General features: G+C 37.9%; 1 protein-coding gene and 1 non-coding gene across 6 annotated transcripts in view; both read right to left on the bottom strand.

The window, feature by feature from the left end:
• RANBP3L (RAN binding protein 3 like) overlaps positions 1 to 10,625 on the bottom strand; it is a 47,721-nt gene extending 37,096 nt beyond the window's left edge. For all 5 annotated transcript variants that reach the window (XM_072958773.1, XM_072958774.1, XM_072958776.1 and 2 more), the window contains exon 1: positions 10,535 to 10,625. In XM_072958773.1, the coding sequence (XP_072814874.1) occupies positions 10,535 to 10,625 (91 nt within the window). The remainder of the gene's footprint in view (positions 1 to 10,534) is intronic.
• A 10,619-nt stretch (positions 10,626 to 21,244) lies between these two features.
• Positions 21,245 to 21,317, bottom strand: TRNAA-GGC (transfer RNA alanine (anticodon GGC)). The gene has a single exon. It is a non-coding gene; the product is annotated as a tRNA-Ala (tRNA).
• Between the last annotated feature and the right edge of the window lie 446 nt (positions 21,318 to 21,763).

The raw sequence follows: 21,763 nt of genomic DNA, 5'->3' as shown, positions 1-21,763 counted from the left end.
CTTGTTATATATTACCTCCTTTTACCAGAACAAGAAAGGATTTGGTGCCAGTTACTTAAACCAATTAGTATGTAGATCTGAAGGATGGTTTTTCCTCCGAGATGAATCCCTGCTCTACAGGCAGGATCAAGTTATTGAGCTGTAGTTTCTGGAGGTCTGGTAGGTTTTCAGAATCTGTTGAGGGAAAGGAATTTACATCCTCTTGGCATTCTTTTAGGACCTGAAGCCCATTCTGGGTAATATAAGCCACTTAAAAAATTTCTTCCTTCTCTCTCCTGTGAGATTAAGTCCCATCTCCTCAGTTCCAGTTTAACAACCCCTGCCTGTCTTCTGGCTCAACTCACGGATGTGTTGTGTGCTCTTTTGATATTAGTTTAGTTTGTATCAAGATATCTTCAGCCCATCATCCCTTGCTAGAAGTCTAGATCGTATTCCTATGACTTCTGTCTTGCTTGTTTATTGCCACCACAGGCGGTGAGTTATCTGACCATTGGGTAGAAGGAATGCAGCTTCCTAATGAATATGGGTATTTATTGTATTTTGAATCCTGACTTTTGGATATTATGCTAGATTTGCCAACAGATTTCATTAAAAAGCAACTCAGGTGTGAAACTTACCTTGCCTAAATGTTGATTAAGATTTCAGGTCAGGTTAATGATTTAATGTAATGGTTGAGCCAGCACTTTGTCAATAGAGTCCTGAGTTTAAATTAAAAAGGAAATTATAACAATGACAATTATTTAGCTCCTTTTTAATTTGGAGTTTTAGGTACCAGTTGTTTATTTTGTCAAAAGCACAAACTATTTCTCCAAGACCATATCAGTCCAGTTCTAAAAACAGTACATTGCTATCTTTCACACTTCATGCAGTGTGAGAGATAAGGTCTGTGCTGTTGTATAAATTGGAATGAAAACTGCTAGGCCAGCAAGCGGGTCGCTTGCTCTGGGCTGATATGTTTGCATTGATACAGATGCATTTTCTTACCTGTTTGTCTTAGAGTCAGATAGCCCCTTTTGGGAGACAGTTGGATGTGGTTAGTAGTTTGTGTAGAAATTAGCTGGTGACTTCAAAAACAACACATTTTAAACAGCTGAACTACATATTGAGTTCAAGGACCAGCCATCACTCAGGCCCTTCACAGGTGCTTAGCTGAGCATCTATTTTGTGCCAGATAAGAGGCAGTGAGCATGAGTTAAAGCACAGGCTCTGAGTCAAGGTTCTTGGGTTAGGGTCTTACCTCTAGACCCTTGCTGTGAGCTCTTAGTCAATACCAGCCTCGTGAGGCTTTCATAAAGAAACAAATCAATGCACAAAAAGTGTTTAAAACAGTGTCTGGCATATGACAAACACTCCATAAATGTGATTTGTTTATAAGTGACACACTAGCACTGTGGTGTAGTCTAGGGTATAAACCCAGTTAACTGCTCTCAGAGGACTTGTACAACACAGTTAAAGTGACAGCATCAACATGAACGAAATAATTATGGGCAAATCATAGAATCTTAGTTTTGAAAGCGATCTTCCCCTAGTGGAACTTACCATCTAAGATGTCTAGAGCATCCTCAGTAGATGGCCTCCCATAACACAGCATATTAATAGGGGTTAAAATGTATGCTACTGCCACAGCTCTCCAGCCCATGTGTGGAAGCATGCTGGTTGTGTGTTACACGTGTCCTAATAACTCGGTCCTTCATCCCACAGGGTCTGCCTCTTATCTTTATCTCTAAGGTGTTGTACACATTTGAGATTCATTTACGTGGTTGCAGGTATCAGAAATTTATTTCTTGTTACTACTGAGTAGTGTTCTAGTGTATGAATATACCACAGTTTGCTTCTCCACTTACCTGCTTGTATCAGGTTATTCACATGTCAGTGCTGGTAGGAATAAAATCCGCTATGAACATTCTTGTGCAAGCTTTGTGTGGACACATCATTTTCATTTCTTTTGGGAAAATACCTAAGAATGTAATTGCTAAATCATACGGTAGGTTTAGACTTAACTATGTAAGAAACTGCAAACTATTTTCCAAAGTGGTACACCACTTCACGGCAATGAATGGGAGTTCTGGTTTCTCCACATTCTCCCCAACACATAATATCATCAGTGTTTTTAATTTTAGCCATTCCAGTGAATGTGAAATGGTATCTCACAGTGATTTTAATTTGCATTTCCGTAATGACGAATTATGTTGAACATCTTTTGCTGTGCCTACTGGCCATTTGTAAATCCTCTTTTGATGTGCCTGTCAGATCATTTGCCCATTTTCTAATCAAACTGTTTACATTGGGTTCTTTACATATTCTGATTACAAGCCTTTTTTCAGATTTATTTTTCACAAATATTTTCTCCTAGTCTTGTCTATTCTTAATGTTATCCTTTAAAGAACAGATACTTTTAATGTTGACAGTCTGATTTATCTATTTTTTATGGTTAGCACTTTTTGTGTCTGTCTAAAACCTGCTGATTCTAATTTTGTGAAGGTATTTTTTTGTTTTCTTCTAGAAGCTTTGTAGATTTGCTTTTGCATTTTAGTATATTTCGTCTCAAATTAATTTTTATATGAGGTAGGTATTGAGGCTCATTTTTAGTAATATGTTTATCTGTTTGTTCCAGGGTTATTACAGAAAAGACTGTCTTCTCCTCTTTTGAATTATCTTGGTATCTTTGTCAAAAATCAATTGACCACACATGAATAGGTCAATTGCTAGGCTCTCTCTTCTGTTTCAATGATCAATTTTCTATCTTTGTACCATTTTTATACCACCTTGATTATTATAGCTTAAAATCCATAAGTGTAAGTTGTCAACTTTGTTCTTCTTTTTCAAGATTGATTAGCTATTCTAGGTCCTTTGTATTTCTTTATAAATTTTAAATCAATTTGTCAAAAAAAAAGGCTGCTGGCATTTTGATTGAGACAGCCTCGACTCCCTAGATCACCTAGGAAGGACTGACATCTTAATAATGTTTAGCCTTCCCATTTATGTATTTAATTCAATCTTCTTTAGTTTCTCTCTGCAAGGTCTGTTTTAAGTGTATAGACCTTACACAAATTTTGTTAAATTAATCTATAAATATTTTCTTTTTTTTTCTTTTGCAAGAATACTTAAAAAATTTCAATTTCCAATGATTCTTGGCTAATATATAGAAATACTGATTTCATATCCTGTCATCCTGTGACCGTGGTGAACGCATTTCTTAGTTCTAGTATTTTTGTGGTGGGGGGCGGGTAGATTCCTAAGGATTTTTCTACGTAGACTATCACTTCTCTCTTAATAAAAACAGATTTATCTCTTCGTTTTCAATATGTAAGCCTTTTATTTGCTTTTTCTTACCTCAGTACAGTAGGACCTCCAGTCTGATGCTGAATAGAAGGGGTTACAGCTGACACCTTTGTTTTCTTCCTGTTCTTAGAAAAGTGTTCAGCCTTTCACTTGATAGTGAAACTACTGTGTTAGCTGTTGCTTTTTTGTAAAGTTCTTTATCAGGTTGAAGAAGTACCTTTCCCTTCCAAATCCTTTTAAAATTACATGATAGAATGTTGTATTTTGTTCATTTTTTTCCTGCATTTTTCGGGCACTGTGTTGTTTATAATAATTCCTTATTATCTTTCCAATATCTGTGGGTTCTATAATGACACTGTCATTCCTGATACTGATAATATGTTTTGTCTCTTTTTGTTGATAAATCTAATTAGGCTCTTATTAATTTTATTAATGTTTTTAAAGAGATAACTCTTAGAAGTCAGGGATAAGCAGAATCAATCTTCCCCCCAGCTTTAGTTTTAGAAACAGGAAAATGAAGGAGGGGGTTTGGTTTGTTTATTTTTACTTTCGTTTTTGTTTTTTAAAGTCTAACTTCAGAAATGTAATTAGGGATGGCTTTGGGCAGCCATAGCTTTTAAAAATTGTGATAAAATACACGTACCATAAAATGTACCATCTTAACCATTTTTTAGTGTAGAGCATGGTAGTTTTAACTGTATTCACATTGTATAATCAATTTTCAGAACTCTTTCACCTTGCAAAACTAAAACTATTAAACAGTGACTCCCCACTCACCCTTCCTCTTACCCCTGCCCAGTCCCCTGAAAACCCCTCTTCTACTTTCTGTCTCTATGAATTTGACAACCCTAGATATTTCCCATTAGTGGAATCATACAGTATTTGTCTTTTTGCCTGGCTCTTTTCACTTAGCATAATATTCTTAAGGATCATCCATATTGTAGCACATGTCAGAATTTCCTTCCTTTTTAAGGCTGAATAAAAATCTCTTGTATGTATTTTGTTTATCCATTTATTTGTCAGTGAATACATACTTGCCTCCAACTTTTGGCTATTGTGTATGCAAGTATCTGTTTGAGTCCTTGCTTTCCCTTTTTTTAGGTATATACCCAGAAGTAGAATTGCTAGATCATACGATGATCCTTTTTAAATTTTGAGAAACTGCCATACTACTTTCCACAGCAGATACATGATTTTACATTCCCACCAACAGAGCACAAGGGTTCTAATTTCTCCACCCTCTTTCCAGTACTTATTTTTTCTTTTTTTGGTAGTAGCCATCCAAATGAGTGTAAGGTAGGAAATTGAAGTTTAAGTCACTACATTTATTTTCCCAATCCTCACATAAGCCAACTATTAGAGAGGCTTATTATGGAAAGGATTCCAGTTGTAGGTGGAAGCCTGAACACTGATAAATTCTAATAATAGAATATGAGTTCTCCCCTTCCTAATAATTTGAAAATGATCTATATTTGTTTTTATCAATCTGTGGTTTTAAACGCTTTGCAGATAGAATGCAACTATCTCTTTGAGGCTTCCTTTTGGAGGAAGAAAAACAGAAATATGTGTAGTTTTCTTCCTTTAATTCCAGTCCATTTTAACCATGTATCACCCAAGAGATGTCATGTTGTACACAAATTGTCACTTCTTAGAATCACATAAAAAGGAAAGCCAATACAAATCTGTTTTGAGAAACGTAACGTGTATTTTTATGTTACGTTTTCATATAAAAGGCAATTTTAGTTGTGTGATACTACTGGGTTCCCTTCCTCATGGCTGTATCTTCACTCCCCAGCACTTAAATTCTGTAGGTGTTCTAAACTAAGTACACTCTTGAATGTTCACAGAATATATTTAAGGGAAATAGTGCATTTGCAGCAAACTAAATGTAATTTGTGTTTTATGGTTTAGATTCAGAGTAAATTTGATGACAGGGTAAACAGACAAGGCTTAGCTTTCATACTTATATTTACTAAGATCTAAGTGAGACAGTGCCTTTTGAAACCCTCAAGAGAAGTGTAGCTAAAATACAAAGAATGATGATGAATGCAGCAAAATCAGAACACTATGGAATTAAATCACTTTTTCTTTAATTCAGAAAGTTGGAAAAATATCATTAGCTTGGTTTTTCTTACTGAATTCCTCAGAAAGCACATGATAGAAAGCAACCTTGGGGAAAATCATCTTTTAGGTATTCAATAAGAAAGCATTAGACAAACAAATGAGGGCATTAATCTGTGTTCCTTTACTTGCAAGTTTTTGACTTATAGGAAACTGTCTTGACATTAACAGAACACATGCAGAAAATCGTGGCCAAAGTGTCAAATGTAAAGAATATAAAGTTGACGCTCTGTATCTGAGGGTTCCCTATCACCAGAAGCAACCAACCACAAAGTTCCAAAAAGCAAAGCTATTTACATAGCATTTACATTGTATTTATAACTATTTACACAACATCTACATTGGATTAGGTATTATAAGTCATCTAGAGATGACAAAGTGTACAGGAGGTTGTGCATAGGTCATATGCAAATACTGTGTCATTTTGTGTAAGGGACTTGAGCATCCAGTCCTAAAACCAATCTCCCACAAATACCAGGGATGACTATACCTGATCTTTGTCCCCCATTGCTTGCACAGAGCTTCAAAAACCCTTTGAATTTCCTGACTGATATTTGAGTGTCTTTTTTTATGCTAATGAGGTGACTCTTGGTGGGCCCTTTGATACTTTCAAGGGAGGGGCTGGTCACATCAGAAAGACCAAGTACCTGTTTAGAGTGTTGGAACTTCCAGCCCTCTCCCCATTCCCAACCTCCAAGGGAGAGGAAATGGAGATAGAGCTTAATAATGGCCAATAATTTAGTCAATCATGCCTACATGATGAGATTCCATATAAAACTCTGGACACCAAGCTCAGTGGAGCTTCTTGGTTGGTGAACTTAATGATGTTCTGGGAGAGTGGTGTGCCCAGACTCTGTGGGGACAGAAGCGCCTGTACTCAGGATTTTCCTAGACCTTACCCTATGTAACCCTTCATCTGGCTGTTCATTTGTATCCTTTATAATTAAATGGTAACTGTGAATATAGTTTTCTTGAGTTCTGTGAGTTGTTCTAGCAAATTATCAAACCTGAGGGGACTGTCAGAAGTCTTGACTTTGTAGTTGTTCAAGCAGAAACATAGGTGGCTTGGAAATACTTGAAATTTGTAGCTGGCATTTGAAGTGGGGCAGTCTTGTGAGACTGGGCCCTTAACTTATGAGGTCTTTGCTAACTCTGGGTAGTGTTAGAATTAAATTGAATTATAGGACACCCAGTTGCTGTCAGAAAGTTAGTGTCAGAACATACAAAGAAAATCAGGAGAAATCCAATGCATCTTGGGTCTGCAGAGGTTTTCTGATATGGACCAATGAAAAATGTTTAAACGTTGTAACACTAGGAGTCACGGATTTTATGAGACAGCTATATATAGCAGAAAGTGCACTAAATATATCTTTTAATAACTGTGTAACCTTGGAAAAAATCACTTGACCTTGAAGATTCTCAGTTTCCATATCTTTTAAAATGAGGATAATGATACTTACCTTTAATAGTTAGTTTTATGTGTCAACTTGGCTGCACCGTGGTGCCAGATATTTGGTCAAACATTCTGGATGTTCCTATGAGGCTGTTTTGAATGAGATTTACATTTAAATTGGTGGACCTTGAGTGAAGCAGACTGCCCTCCATAACATGGATGAGCCTCATCCAATCAGTTAAAGACCTGGCTAGAACAAAAGGAAGAGGAAATTCTGCCAGCAGACTGTTTTTGGACTTGAACTGCAACATCTGTTGGATCTTCACATGGGGCTCCTAACTGCTGGCCCATGTAGCAGACTTTAGACTTGCCAGCCTCTGTAATTGTGTGGGTCAATCCCTTAAAATAATCTCTATCTATCCATATCTATGTCTATCTATCTACACACACACGTACATATAGAGTGTGTATATATATATATGTACATGCTTTGAGGTTAACAAAGTAGTTTCACAGACATTATCTTATTTAATTTTCATAACCACCAGGTGAGGCAGTGTATTTAGTCAAGGTTCTCCAGAGAAACAGAACCAATGGGATGTCTACGTATGTGACTGTGTACATATACATATGTATATATACACATATGTGCATATGTACATATGTAGGTATGTATGTGTGCACACTCACATGTGTATACATCCTGTTCATTCAGTTTCTTGAAGGAGCCTTGAGACCACCACCTCACTTGGTTGTTATGAGGATTAGATAAGGTAGTAGATGTGAAACTACTTTGTGAACTTCAAAGCATTATAAAACATAAGGATGGTTAAGTCTGCCTAATACATGTGATGTGTACCGACCTTTGTGTTAAGGCTTTTAGAGACATATAAATTAATGTCTAAAAATGTGATCTCAGATCAATGTTATAGATAAATGGATTTGAAATATCACAGAAGAAGCAACAAATAGGAAGGCAGCTTTCTGGACTTCTGATCTGGGCTAGTATAGCATCTGTGGCCACAGAGTAGAAAGTCTGTGCAGACAGGAAGCCACACAGTTTGGCTGGCTTAGTTCAATGTACATACCCAGCATCTGGCCCAGTGTTTTGCATAGTCATTGTCCAGAATATTTCTGAAGAATAAGTGACTTTTATCTATGTGGTCACCCAAAAAGTACATTTTGTGAGTGACTCGGTGGAAAGAGTTAAATACCTCTGAGTTAACATTAAGCACCTTAACTCTAGCATGGAGGGCTGGAAAGTACGTATGTGTTGAATCTGGTCATGGCTCAGAAGAGTTACGTGTCAATTAATCATGGTCTCTATGCTGGAGTCATAGTCTGGCTGGAGGTAGGCCAAAGCCACAAGCTCAGGGTACCTCAGTGAATAAATCCACAACCAGACCTCACTCTCTGAAACTAGTGCCTTTGCTTCCTTGGACCTCTGCTGATTGTCACATAATAGCAAGATGCAAATATAGCTCGGAGGAATAAATACTTTTAAACTCCAGAACAGTAACTGGAATACAAACATTACCCAGTGTCACCTGTCAATTCAGATCTCTAGATGGCATTTCTTGTAGCAGTCAGTGACCAGTCTGGATTGCACTAGCATGCTTCCCAGCTTTATGGATTGTGGTTTATGTGGGCAGATATTTTGAGACTCGGCTGTGGAAGAGTATGGTTGCTTTCAAAACATTCTAGGCAAAAGCCTCAGTCTGTGAAAGGAGACCAGACTTCTAGTCTTGTTGATATTTTGGGAAGTATGTCATCATAATGATATTTCCAGGCTGCTCTGGATATGGCCAGTAAGGGAGAGGCCATCAAGACAGCCTGCCTTAAATTAAAACAACAGTGGGACACTATTTTCCACTTATAAAATTGGGGGAAAAATTTTAAATAATACCCAGTATTACAGAGAATATATCCCTATTTGCCCCCTCCCAAAATCCTAAAAACATGCATATCCTTTGATCCTACAGTTCCAACTCTAAGGATGTATTCAAAGAAGATAATCTTATCTCTGCAATGATTGATTCATTAGTGTATGTTAAACACAGTGTTGTTTATAATAGCGACAAATTAGAAATCAATGAAATGTCTGGAAGTAGTGAATTGCCTAAAGGAATTTTGCTACAACCTTATGACGGAATAGTATACAACCGTTAAAAATAAGGCTGTAGAAGAATATATAATGACGTGAGAATTTGTTCATAATCTATTGTTGAGTTAGAAAACAGTTTGCAAACTCTATGTATAAAATAAGTCTGTTTTTATTTAAAAATCAAGCAAAAGAATAATCTGTATATGTGCATAGAAAAGAAGACTAGAAGACTACACATCACATTATTAATAACAACTATCTTTGGGTGGTGGTTTTTATAGGTGATTTCTACCATCTTTATGCTCCCCCTAGCAAATTTTCTGTAATAAATATTACAACGACAATTGTCGGGGCAGGAAGGTAGCTTTAAACATTTCAAACAAAATAAGCAGCAAATAAAAACCCTATGATGAATTAGGATTGACTATTAATAGAGGAGCAAGTACATTTTCTAGAGCTATGATTAAACCCTGGCACATTCTAGGGCTCTGCATTCTAAAGCAGTTAGTTGAAAATAATTTATATGAGGCCTGATGGCACAGAAGGGTTTTAAAATTTTTTGCTGTTTTCATTTAATATGAAGTATTTTCTACCCGCACTATACTAAGCCTTGTACGGCATAAAGTCCAGGAACTGAAGCAAGGAGGCGGCCTGACACATTCATACAAAGGTTAGCACACAAATGCCACCTTGGAAAGGGGAGGCTCCAGCCCTTCAGCCAGCACTCCATGGCCACTGAAGTCTAAAACTGTGTCTATGGAAAAATAAACAAAGAGCTCATAGCCTAGATCCACACATAGGCAGAGGCATCACAGGGCACTGAGGGGAAGTTAGAGATGTCTGAGGTAAATCCTTAACTCGGGGGGTGATGTCACCCATGACGGCAACCAGCCTTGGCTACAAGTGTCCTTTAGTGTCCCTGACAGACTGGATTGGAGGGAGCATCTTGTCTATTCGTGTAAACCATCTTCCCCTAATTGATGCAGCTGGCTGAGTAGTGGATTTGAAATTTTTAAAAGATTGATGGTGAAAATGGCTGCAAGGTAGAGAGTTTATTCTGAATGAGTGCCCATCATGTGAAATGTGACACTTTTCCCTGTCTGTCTCTAGCTGTTCCAGAACCATAAAAGATAAAGAGCCAAGAATATATATATTTTGCCCACAAATGAATAAGCCAAAGGTCCAGACAAAATTAGGCTTAAACTTTAAATCCAAAAGGGTACCATTAGTGGTAGGACAAGGGAGAAAGTTCCAGACTAACTTAAAGCCACTCTCAGCAAATTCCCCCTGTAGCTGATTCAGCCTTGCCCAGATGGGTGTTTTGAATTACACAAAATCCAGAAAACTCTAGAAAAGTGCCAGTGGCTAGAAGTGTAAGCATATAAATTTCAGGGTGACAACTCCAAGGAATATGTATTCTTGATAGTCTTCCATAGTCCTTTAAAAATCAATAGTGAATCCAAGTTAACTCACCCTTACGAATCACTATTATGTCTATTCTCAGAATTTAAAAATGGAAGATTGCAAAGCATTTCACAACAGAGATTCTCCAGGTACTCCCCAGCCCACCTTCCTTCCAGGAATGCAAATAGACAGGTCACAGAACACACAAGCCATTAGCCTGACTGACTCACCTTGATGTTGCTGATCCTCCGGAAGCTTCAGTCTACAGGTGTGCAAACTGTTGAACAGGTGGCTGCTGCCTTTTCTTTGTATAGCAGACATGGTACTGGCAGTACGACTGTGGCTTCAGTATCCCTAGAGTATTTCCTTCCCTCGGCCAATCACCTAAAATGGTCTTCATACGACACCCAGAAGCATCTAGGTACAAGCAGATCTCGTCCTTGCATGTAAAAACATTCACTTCTCTAATAAACTTCCAAGTGTTTACTAGTCATGACTCTTGAAATTCAAGTTATTTACCAACTTGTAACTTCTCCTACATATGAAGATGACAATTCATTTGGAGAAAAGCACAACTTAATTCTTCTTTCATTTCAAAACACATTGAAACTGTCCCCACTTATAGTATAAAATCCTGCAAAATAACTATGTCTAACAGATGACAGTTTTGCAGTTGTTGACTCCTTCTGCTGGCATGAAATCTCATGCCCTGAGTATTTATAGAGATGATTGCTAGAGTAACACATACACAAAGGAAAAAAGTGCTCCTGAGTTAAATCAAGTGATTTCTAAGCCTGGTCTGAGTTACCCTCTGTGACAGCTGAAAGTGAACAGTTCTTAAGGGAGGCTGGAAGGGGGAGGAGCCGAGTGGGCTAGGCTGATTAGCATAAAGAAGCAGGCAAGAAATGACATTGGAGTTACTTTGAATAATCGTGACCAAAGCAGAGATTCTAAAAAGATACCCTGACATTGCAGTAATCACATATCTGACTTCTGCTGCTTTGTTTATAATTAAAACAAAAGCTCGAAGCAGGGGTTTATTTGACATGGATATTCACTTGTACGTGCAAAATCTAAAGGAACTGGTAATGAGCTCATGGAAATGTACTGCTGGAACTTTCAATTTCTGTAAACACCTCTGAGTCTTCAGAAGGGGGCAGTTTTAGAGCAGCCTGCCTGCCAAGGCAACTATTTGGAGTTCTGAAAGAACAATAAACACACAAAACATTATCTTTCCAGAGATCTATCTCTGTTTCCCCTCAGATTCTTTATTGCTACTTCTAAGTCATAAGACAAAGCTATTTCCGGTGTTTTCTTGTGCTGAAATAGCATATTTCACTGAAATATTGAAAATAATTTATATTTCATTGAAACAATAGCATATTTCATTAATGTTTAAAAACAAACCCCAAAGACCTTTCATTGCACTGGGAAGCCTGCTACCTCTGACGTTGTAATGAATGCTGGATGCTGGTGGATCCTGTCCTTCATGATCCACGGCTCTTTATAGACTCAGAAGTGAGGTGGTGGGCAAGGACAAAGGAGAAAGGCAGAGCTGTTTAGCCTCAAAGTCTGGATCCTGCAGCTTCCTGTGCACATTTGGAAATCGGTGCTTAAACTTGACACCCGAACTGGAAGGTTACCACCTAGCCAGATCCGGATAGGCGTCCTCTACTCGGAGGCAGTGAACAGTTCCGAAAGCCTACTCTGAGCTGTGAAAACTCTTACGAAATGTATGACTGCCCTTTCATCATTCTTACGACTTTTACTAAAGTGCTCTTACCATAATCCATTGCAGTTTTAGTTCCCTCAGAATTTAACAGGTCACTGAAGTGTTTAGCTGCTTTGAGAGAGATTCCTGTTACAGAGAACCGTGGTTTCTGTCTAAGTAGCTGGTATTTATCTCCTGCTTCACAATGGTCGTGGTAGGAGGCTGAGGTATTTTCTTCCTGGATGACATAAAGCTGCCAATATTCTATCAAGTTGTGGTCCTCACTAAGCCTATTGTTACATAGATCAGTCCCATACCCCAGAAAACTATAAGCCAGCCCTTGAGAGAAAATAGATTTTTTTAATGTTTTATAATGAGAAATTTATATTTTATATATAAATATAAATATTTATATTTTATGATTAGAAAACTCTGAATTCTAATCATAAAATATCAATTTTATCATCTAAATGCCCTAAGTTTATAGGAGGATTTTCTTTTTTCAATAGAACCGTGTTTAAAAAGCATCCTACATTACATATGCATCGTACATTAGCTCACACGTGAGTTACCTGCCTTGTTTCAAAAGTATGTATGATATCTGGTCAACAAGTGTATGTACTCTTGGAAGGTCCTTAGACTGTTGAATGACAAGTATTATATAAATACAAAGCAGTAGTATTGCATGTGTCACCCTCATTCTCAGAGCCTAAGATGAAAGACCCTTAACAGAATGCAAACACGGCAAGAACGAGGCCCTGGGCTGAGCCCAAAGCACTGCAGGAATTAAGTGGTCTTTGCAATCCAAGGCTGGTGAGGTAGTGTTAAGACTTTAGATTTTCTGTTGATTTTAAATAACAGATCCCTTGCTCCTTTACGTCAGCCAACGGTAGATTTTTTTTTTTTTCCAAATCGCTCTTCCTTCCACCAAAGATCCTGTAAGTGAGAATGCTGAGTTTCAGGATTTCACCGTGGCTTATGCGACACGTATGTCAGAAAGCACCATCCAGGCAGGCTTTTGAAGCTGTTCAGAGTTGTGTTACTCTAAGTTGCTGTATGTTTCTAGTTCAAAGAGTTTCCCGTGGGGGCTGGACTCTCATGATTGCTATTTGTAGAAACATAAGAGATGCAAATGGTTGTATCAGAGATGTTTTACTTGGATACTTGCTCCTGTCCATAGATTCAGGAGGCTACACTGGCACAGCACCTTATCAGAGATGCTCACTATACTGAAGTTGCTACCATTCAATGCCATCACTGGAGTCTTGGTTATCAGAAATGTGGCCACATTCCATAAACAATTGCCTTGGCAGTTCAACCGAATTTTGGCCCTTTCACGGGTGAGCCTTAGGTTTGGCTGCCATAGGGCTCCCTCTGGAGGTCAGCAGAGTCCAAGATCAGTTAGTAAAACAGTCTTGGCCTCAGAATAAACCCACGTCTTTTCATCCAGCACCCACAAAAATGAGCTCTTGTATTTATGAGCTTAGAAAGTGATTATCTGTATCTGAGACTATAGAAAAATTACGTGATTGTAAGTGAAATTTGATCACTGCTGTGTGCTGATATTTAATCTCTGTAGCTTTACATTTTTCTGTCTTTATTGAAGCTTTTAGCCAAAGTGAAAACACAACAAAATAAAACCAAAGGTCAGAAAAATGCAGAGTTTTATTTTGTTTGTTTTAAACCCAGACTACAGTGGTTCTGGTTCCATAATATCCACCATCTGGGTAAGATCAAATGCTCCTACAGAGTCTGAATTCCATCTAAAAGTATTTGAAGTACACAGACATCAGGGTCAATGGATTTGCAGCAGAACTGAACTCTTTGAAGGTAAATACTCAGTAACTGGGATCATTTCCAAAATAAAGCAGATTAGTTTGCACCAGATCAAACGTTTGTTACTTCACTTGAATTTACATTTACAGGAATAAAATAATAACCAAACTATATTCCCTCTCTCTTTCTTCCATCCTTCTTTCCTTCCTTCCTTCATTTATATTCTCTCTTTTTTTCTCTATTTCTTCTTTCATTTATTTATTTTATGTTAGGTGAAGTATAATATAATTTAATTAATTAATTAACTTATTCTGTATCTGGAATTTGCTTTAAAATAATTTAAGTGAGAAAGATGGGGTTATAGGAAAAATAAGATTGGCCATAAATTGATAATTATTAAAACTGAGTGATGGGTACATGGAATTTATTATATTTTCATTTCTACTTTTTTTTTTACATTTCCACTATAAAAATTTTTTGAATGTAATTACTTATGAATCTAATTGAAAGGGTACAAGAAATAGGCAATGAAAAAAGAATAAAATAGGCAACATGCTAAATTTATTAAAATATGGAGAGAAACTTCACATTTCTTTACACATTTAATTTTTTACTCCATATAAAATATAAAATATATACAAAGATAAGAAATGTTAACATTCATAATATATTCATGTGGCAGCACAGAAATACAATTTATAAACAAACAAACAAAAGCACACTGGGGTACATTCTCAAATATCTGCTGTTGGCAGGGGGCCACGATCATCAGGTTCAGAGACCTCTGTGGCAGAGGAAGAAGGCTGGACCTTGTGTGAAGATGGCACACTCATGTAAAGAGAACCAAACAGTCATTTTATTCATTACTTCTCAGCTATTCAGATGTTCCTTTCTATACCATTTTTCTTATATTCTCACTTCTATTTCTAAAAATACAGTTAGATGGTGTCTTAGTTTGGGCTGCTATAACCAAGGACCATAGATTGGTGGCTTATACACAACAGAAATCTATTTCTCACAGTGCTGGAGGCTAGACATCCAAGATCAGAATGACAGCATGGTTGGGTTCTGGTGAGGGTCCCTTCTGGGTTGCAGACTGATGATTTCTCCCTGTGTGCTCACATGGCGGGAAGAGGATGAGAGGTCTCTCTGGGGCCTCTTTTATAAGGGCACTGATCCCATTCATGAGGGCCCCCTCCTATTGATCTAATTGCCTCCCCCCAGGCCCTTCCTCCTATTACCATCACATTGGGGGAATTATGACATAATGAATTTGAGAGGAACATGAATATTCAGTCCATAACAGGTTGAATTTTCAAAGATGGAGGAGAGTTTTCATCCAAATTCAGCTCAGTGAGGCACTGAGGAAGAAATATCCATGAGCTCTTTGTATTCCCACATACATGACTTCAGAGGTCTGCCCACAATATTCAGTAAATATCCTAAATAGAAACTTTAAGAAGACAATAGAGAACAGATGTTTTTAAATTACTTATAGAAATGATTAATCAAAATGCAGGGTGAGCACACACTTCCAAATCTATTCAAATGATTGAAAAGTTATACAAAGAGATAAAAAAGATGATGTACATTACAAAGTTATCTTTATGTATCTGCCATCAGTGGACAAATAGGACTTACAAGAAGATTAAAAAGAGATGGAATCTTAACAGTAAAAGTGAAATAAACCATGGTAAGAGAAGCAGCTTGGGTCAATAAATATGGGTACCATGAGCAGTCATCACATACTAATGAAAAAACTGCACATGAAACAGTAGCATTTAACCACAGTATAAATGCTGACAGTTGTCCTTTAAGAATGTAAGTTATCTGCTTGGAAAAGTCTTTTAAACAGGGACCAGAAAGACAAGCAGATCCAGAAGTGTCTTAGGACCACCCCCTCTTACCTCCTGGATGGGAAGAGACATGGAGAAGAGACTAGAGAGGAAAGTAGATGTGCTCAGGAAAGAAATACACTAAAGGATTCCACAGCTAAAGTCAGCTCCGCCTTTGCAATAATTGGAGGATGTCTTCAGACTGCATGTCTGCTCTATATCCATGAACCCAGAAGTGATTCTGTCAACACAACCAGCATACTGTCACAAAGTATGTAGTCAATCTTCAGGAGAAGCCTGCTAGGGAAAAAGACCCACACCACTGCAGAGGAAAGTCATGCTAACTCCCCAAACAAATGACCTAAATTTTTGCTCATAAATATGAATGGCCAATACAACATCATCAGATATTTGAGAATAGAAGAAAGAAAAAGGACCAGGATTAAGCAATCAGAACAGATAACTCAATTAAAAAAATAGAAATAATGCAGAAAACCAAAGAGAACTTTAAAAAAATTAGTAATTTTAATGTTCTCAGAGAGAGAAAGGATAGAATCTATACTATAAGAACAGGTTGCCATAAAAAAGATGACCCATTATGTCAGCAGAAATATTCTTAGAAATTAAAAATATTATTGACAAAATTTTTTAAAATGACGAAAAAACTTACCTGAGTAATAAACATGATTAAAGATAGAATTAGTCATATAGAAGGTAAAAGTCAAGGAAATCTCAAAGATGCAGAGCAGAAAGACAGACAGAAATGTGTGAACCAGCTGAAACACGAAGTTAGTGTAGGAATTCCATCTACTCCTCCACTTACTAGCTGTGGCCGCAGGCAAGCTGCATAACTGGTAACCAGCCTTGTGTGTGGTTTGCCGTTTGCCAGTACTGTTCTAAGGCCTTACACATGATAACTCATCTAAACCACTCAGCAGTCCTCTATCTGTAGGATGTCTTTCTGTCTGGCATGATCTACTACATCCTTAATTTGAGGAGCAGGATGCTCTGTAGTACTTTCACCTAATAAATTAGTCTCTAAAAAATACGAATTAAGTGACAGAGTCCCCAGCCCACCTTTCACCCCTCCTTCTAATTGCTGGCCAGAGATCCTCTCTCTGCAAATATTGCTATGCCTATGGTGAGGAAAAACATAAGGCACAAACATAGAAGCACTTAATCATACAACCAAGAAATCTCAGAGACAAGATCCAACACCAAAATGGTAGTGGAAATCCACTGACATGTGGTTTTGGCTTGAACAGAATTTCAAATAATATTAAATTAGCAATCAACCTTTCTTTTAAAAGACCTGTATATTTTATATAAAATTCTAAATTATAGTTTCTTGTGACAAAATTGGAAGATGTGGCCCCCACTTCCAGAAAAGCAACAAGTCCGCTAGTTAGGACAGGCTGTTGTAACAGATAGACTCTAAAATACAGTCTCTTAAAAAAGATGGAAATTTCTTTCTTTCTCACAGAAGGGTCCAGAGATGAGCAGGTAATCCAGATTGGGTAGGTGGCTCTATCTGAGGTCCTCCAGGAACCCTGGTGGCTTCTATTTTTTTGTTCCAAAAGGAACACTTTTATTTATGATTTTACACAGTGAGTACCTTCACCAGAAAACAAATTCTTTGCCTCCTGCAAGTATTCAGATATTGAATGAATTAAAGCAAATTTAAATCTCCTACATCACAGATGATGAATAGAAATTTAAAAGCTCTAGTATTTATAAAGCCCTGTTTTAAAGATTTTAGATAAAGATACAGTAAAAGAAAACAAAAACCAATTTTAAAAGTTCTCTGCAAAGCATATGTGACCTGTGATGACCTGCATGGTGCTATAAACAAGAGGGAAAATATGCAATGCTCCATGTTCGTTAGAACCCAGATGCCTCTTTTGTACTAACTGCAAATGCTAATCTGATAGTCCCTTTGTATTCTTATTCACCCTGAAGTGGACATTGTTGAGTGCCTGCGCAACAACCATTCCCTCCTTCCTCTTTGCTGGCAGCACTCTGATCTTGTGCAGCCATGTGCTTCAGGGGAGGTGGGCCTCATCCTCCTCATCAGGGATTGATCTAACTCATTGTGAAGATCCCATTCTCTTTGCACTAAATATTTAAGGGAATATAAATGCTCTCAACACAGCCTTGCTCTAATTTGTACCATGTCAAATGGCCTTTATAATGAGCAGAAATGATACTGATAAAAATTAAGCATTTAGTATCATAATTTCCAGGAGAGAGAAGTCATTCCATCAGCATGGACTGGCTTGATGCCATCCCTGCAGCTGCCTCACCTTTCACTATAACAATGCAAAGAGCAGCAGGACACTTGACTTTGGAAATAGCACACACTTTGCCAATATCAATACAATACTTGTTCGGCTCTGACTTTTCCACATCTCCATTCCTCGTATTAATATTGCATATAGTAGTCACTGGTATAGGAATCTGCGGCCAGCAAAGTTGCTCCTGGGCTTCCCTCAACCGCCCTTTCTCTTGCCTATTCATTCCTCAAACTTAGCTCAAGCATCTGCATGAAAGATTCCCTGGTCCCACCCGCTTTGGGATAGTATTAATCACACCCTCTTCTGGGCTGGAGCTATATTTTGAATGTATTTCTATTATTGTACATATCGTATTTCCTGAAAATTACCTGTACGTATATGTTTCTTTTCACTAAGATATGAGTGCATCAGGCTTAATATATGATGCTTTTAAATTAGGAATAAATGGAAGAAAGGAAAGGAGACCATAAGAAGGAAAAGAAGGGAGGGAAGGAAGAGGGAAAGAAAGATAGAAAAATATGATGGTTTCTTTCTTTTTTCTCAATGGGACCATGATGAAATAATTAACTTATGATGTATTTAGATACTAACAGATTATTCCCCAAATTGGGAAAATTTCTCCTCCCTCCATGGTTAAGAAACCAAATGGAAAAAATTGCATCCAAATTTCCTGGAAAAATTGTTTGGGAAAGGTAGATTAGATGACAGGAAAGAAGTGATTGAAATCCGGAATAAATAGAAAGAATAAAGTGCTACAGACCTAAGGAGCGAAGATAGACTTTAATATCATTTAAATGAGATCGTGATTATTGAGTTGGAAGGGCTCTGAAATCAGTCAGGCCTGTTGGAATCTGAGCTTCACCACTTGCTAGCTGTGTGACCTTAAGCAACTTGCCATCTGCCAGTTTCTGTTTCTGCATCACACAAAATAAGTACAATAATATCTATCTCATAAGATCAATATGTAGTCTATGTTGGATGAGATAACAATACCTGCCCCAGTGTTAGCACAAGCCACTTAGATGTTTAGATGTTAGCGTCCTTCATGCATAGCAAGTACTTAGAATATATATATGCACATGTATGCATATATATATACACACCACACATATTTCTTCCCATTAATATATATGTACTCATACTTAACATATGTGTGTATATATATATACTTGGTGCATATTATATATACATATATGTATATATAGTTGACCCTTGAACAATGTGATTAGGAGTGACAAAACCCTCTGTGGAGTGGAAAATTCTTGTGTAATTTTTAGTTGTAGCCACCGTTCCCAGTATCCACATCCAAGGACTCAACCAACTGTGGATCATATAGTACCATAGTATCTACTGGAAAAAAGTTACATGTAAGTGGACCTGTACAGTTCAAACCCATGTTGTTCAAGAGTTAACTGTATACTTAGATATATAAATACATATGTATATACTTAGAACAAACATGTGTACACATACATGCACACATTTGTCATGAGTTGGGGAGGACTCATGATGGAAGTCAGGGTACTAGACCAGGATGAGAGGAACTGCTCTGGCTGGTGAGCAGGGAAGGAGTTGTTAGGGTGTTGGACCAGCTCAGACATATTCTGATTTATACTCTGTTGTGATTTATTTAGGACGAGTCAGTTCTCCACAGAATAAATATTCCTGGACAAGTTGGTAAAATCGAGGTTCTGATCCATCTAATTTGAGGCCTGTGGATTGCATGGGCCTCAACAAGGGGACATGAAGACTCTCTGAGGACAGGGACCATGTCTAATTAAACTTCGAGTCCCAAGTGTGGAGCACAGAGAACAGCACACTAGAGGTGGCAATGAATTTCAGTGGAAGAATGAATTCATGAAATCACGCTAAAGTCCAGCCTGAGCCTAACTGCTGAAATTTATGTCAACAGCAGAGCCCAGAAGTCCTTGCATATTTTTTCTTTGATGGCATCTTTTTAAAACCTGTATAACATCAAGCAAGAAAGAGGTGGGGCTTCCTTCTTCCTTGACTTTCCTCACATTCCCATTTTCAGTGTCATGAAACCTTTGTCAGCTCTGTGGCTGAGAGACAGCCAGCCTTTCAGCTGTGGGGATTTTCCAGTTGCATGAGAGAGCTTCATTAGAAACCATCTCCACTCTCACCCTCCAAAGTTTAAAAAAAAGAAGAAAAGAAATGATGATGATTCCAAAAAGCAGATATTTTTGCTTTCTTTTTTCCTATTTTTAAGGGTTATTCACCATATGCTTAAAATTATGTCATTTTTATGATTTATTAAGTTCTAAATAAAATACTATTTATAGTTACACAAAACACAAAAGATGTTAACTAAACACAATGTAAAGATGGAGACAGCAGCCCAGTCTGAACTCAAGAGGAGAGCCCCTTTGGGAGCTGACTAACGTGATTTGCTTGATCAGCACTTGGCAGCCCCAGTGAAGGACAAACACAGCAGATACAAGTGGAAAGATCTGCGATACATGCTAGAGAGTCAAGCGGGCTTGGTATAAGAAATAACATTATTTGAGGGAATTAGAACTATGAAATACAGTTAAGTATTATGTAAGTGGGAACTGTCTAAGAATTATTAAGTAAGATTTATAGTTTCCCCTTTCAAAGCTCTGTTGAAACAAACTTTATAAACATTTTGAATTGAGAAGTAGGCAAGCATTTAGTAGTTTAAAGAGGCTTATTCACTTGGATTCCAAAAGGCTGATAGATAATTAAGAGACCTGAATTGTCTACCAGAACATGTCAGGGATTTGGTTAGATAATTTTTTCAGTGAGGTATTGCATGCCAAAAAAGTCTCTTTGTGGTTTGAGAAGCTGATTCTTGGGCTTTGGAGTCCACCTGGTATTATGTCCTAGACCAAAAAAACTCATGGAAGTCATGAAAGAAGTGGTATCCTCCACCCCTCAACATGATGTAAAGCCTGGCTTACCACAGGCAGATGGTGACTAGTCCTTGGATGGACCCATAATGGCATAGGAGGGCCCTTAGACACCTCCACTGGCAGAAGTAAGTCACCAAGCAATCGGCCCTGTACCTGAGCCCATCCAAATTCTTTAGGGTGTTCAGGATCTGCTGAACAGGCCATGGAGAATAGAAGCAGGAGACATTCATTCCTTCAATGAGTAGTTCTCAACCCTGGTTGCACATCAGAATCCCCAGGGGAATTTGAAAGCATTCTGATTCTTGGGCCCCAACCCTCAGAAAATTTGAATATATTGGTTTGGGGTGGAGCTTAGAAGCAAATATTTTTATTGTTTTTTTTTTTTTTTGGAAGGGGAGGTAATTAGGTTTATTTATTTATTTATTTTTAATGGAGGTACTGGGGATTGAACCCGGGACCTTGTGCATGCCAAGCACACACTCTACCACTGAGCTATACCCTCCCCCTGCAAATATTTTTAAAGAGCTCCCCCAAATGATTCTAATTAATAGCTAGGATTGAAGAACACAGCTCCAGATTTGTAAGCTCCTTGAGGGCATGCTTACTATCACTGCTCATCTTAGCATCCACAGTGATGCCTGGTCCATGGCCCATGATAAATATTGTTGGGGTGAGTGAAAGAGAACAAAAACAAAGGCTTATGTTCGAAACTAAGATCAGCAGTGGTGCTGCCAGTTCTCCTTTATGTTTATCTATACACCTTGATGCACACCAGTGGGTCCCACAGGAGTTGTTAGCACAGTACCTCACTTAGACCTGGTGCAGTGGGGCCCACACTTTGGAGGGCCTTCCTGAAAATTTTCTAAGTTTCTTGCAATGCCCATGACTGGCCGAGAATGGCAGTGCCCTCTTGGTGTGGTGCCCTGTGCCCAGAGCAGAATCTTTGTTT

This window comes from Vicugna pacos, chromosome 3, assembly GCF_048564905.1.
Source record: "Vicugna pacos chromosome 3, VicPac4, whole genome shotgun sequence".
NCBI classification, from domain to species: domain Eukaryota; kingdom Metazoa; phylum Chordata; class Mammalia; order Artiodactyla; family Camelidae; genus Vicugna; species Vicugna pacos.
The sequence above is the reverse complement of the archived record's forward strand: the minus strand, read 5'-3'. Positions and strand labels throughout refer to the sequence as shown.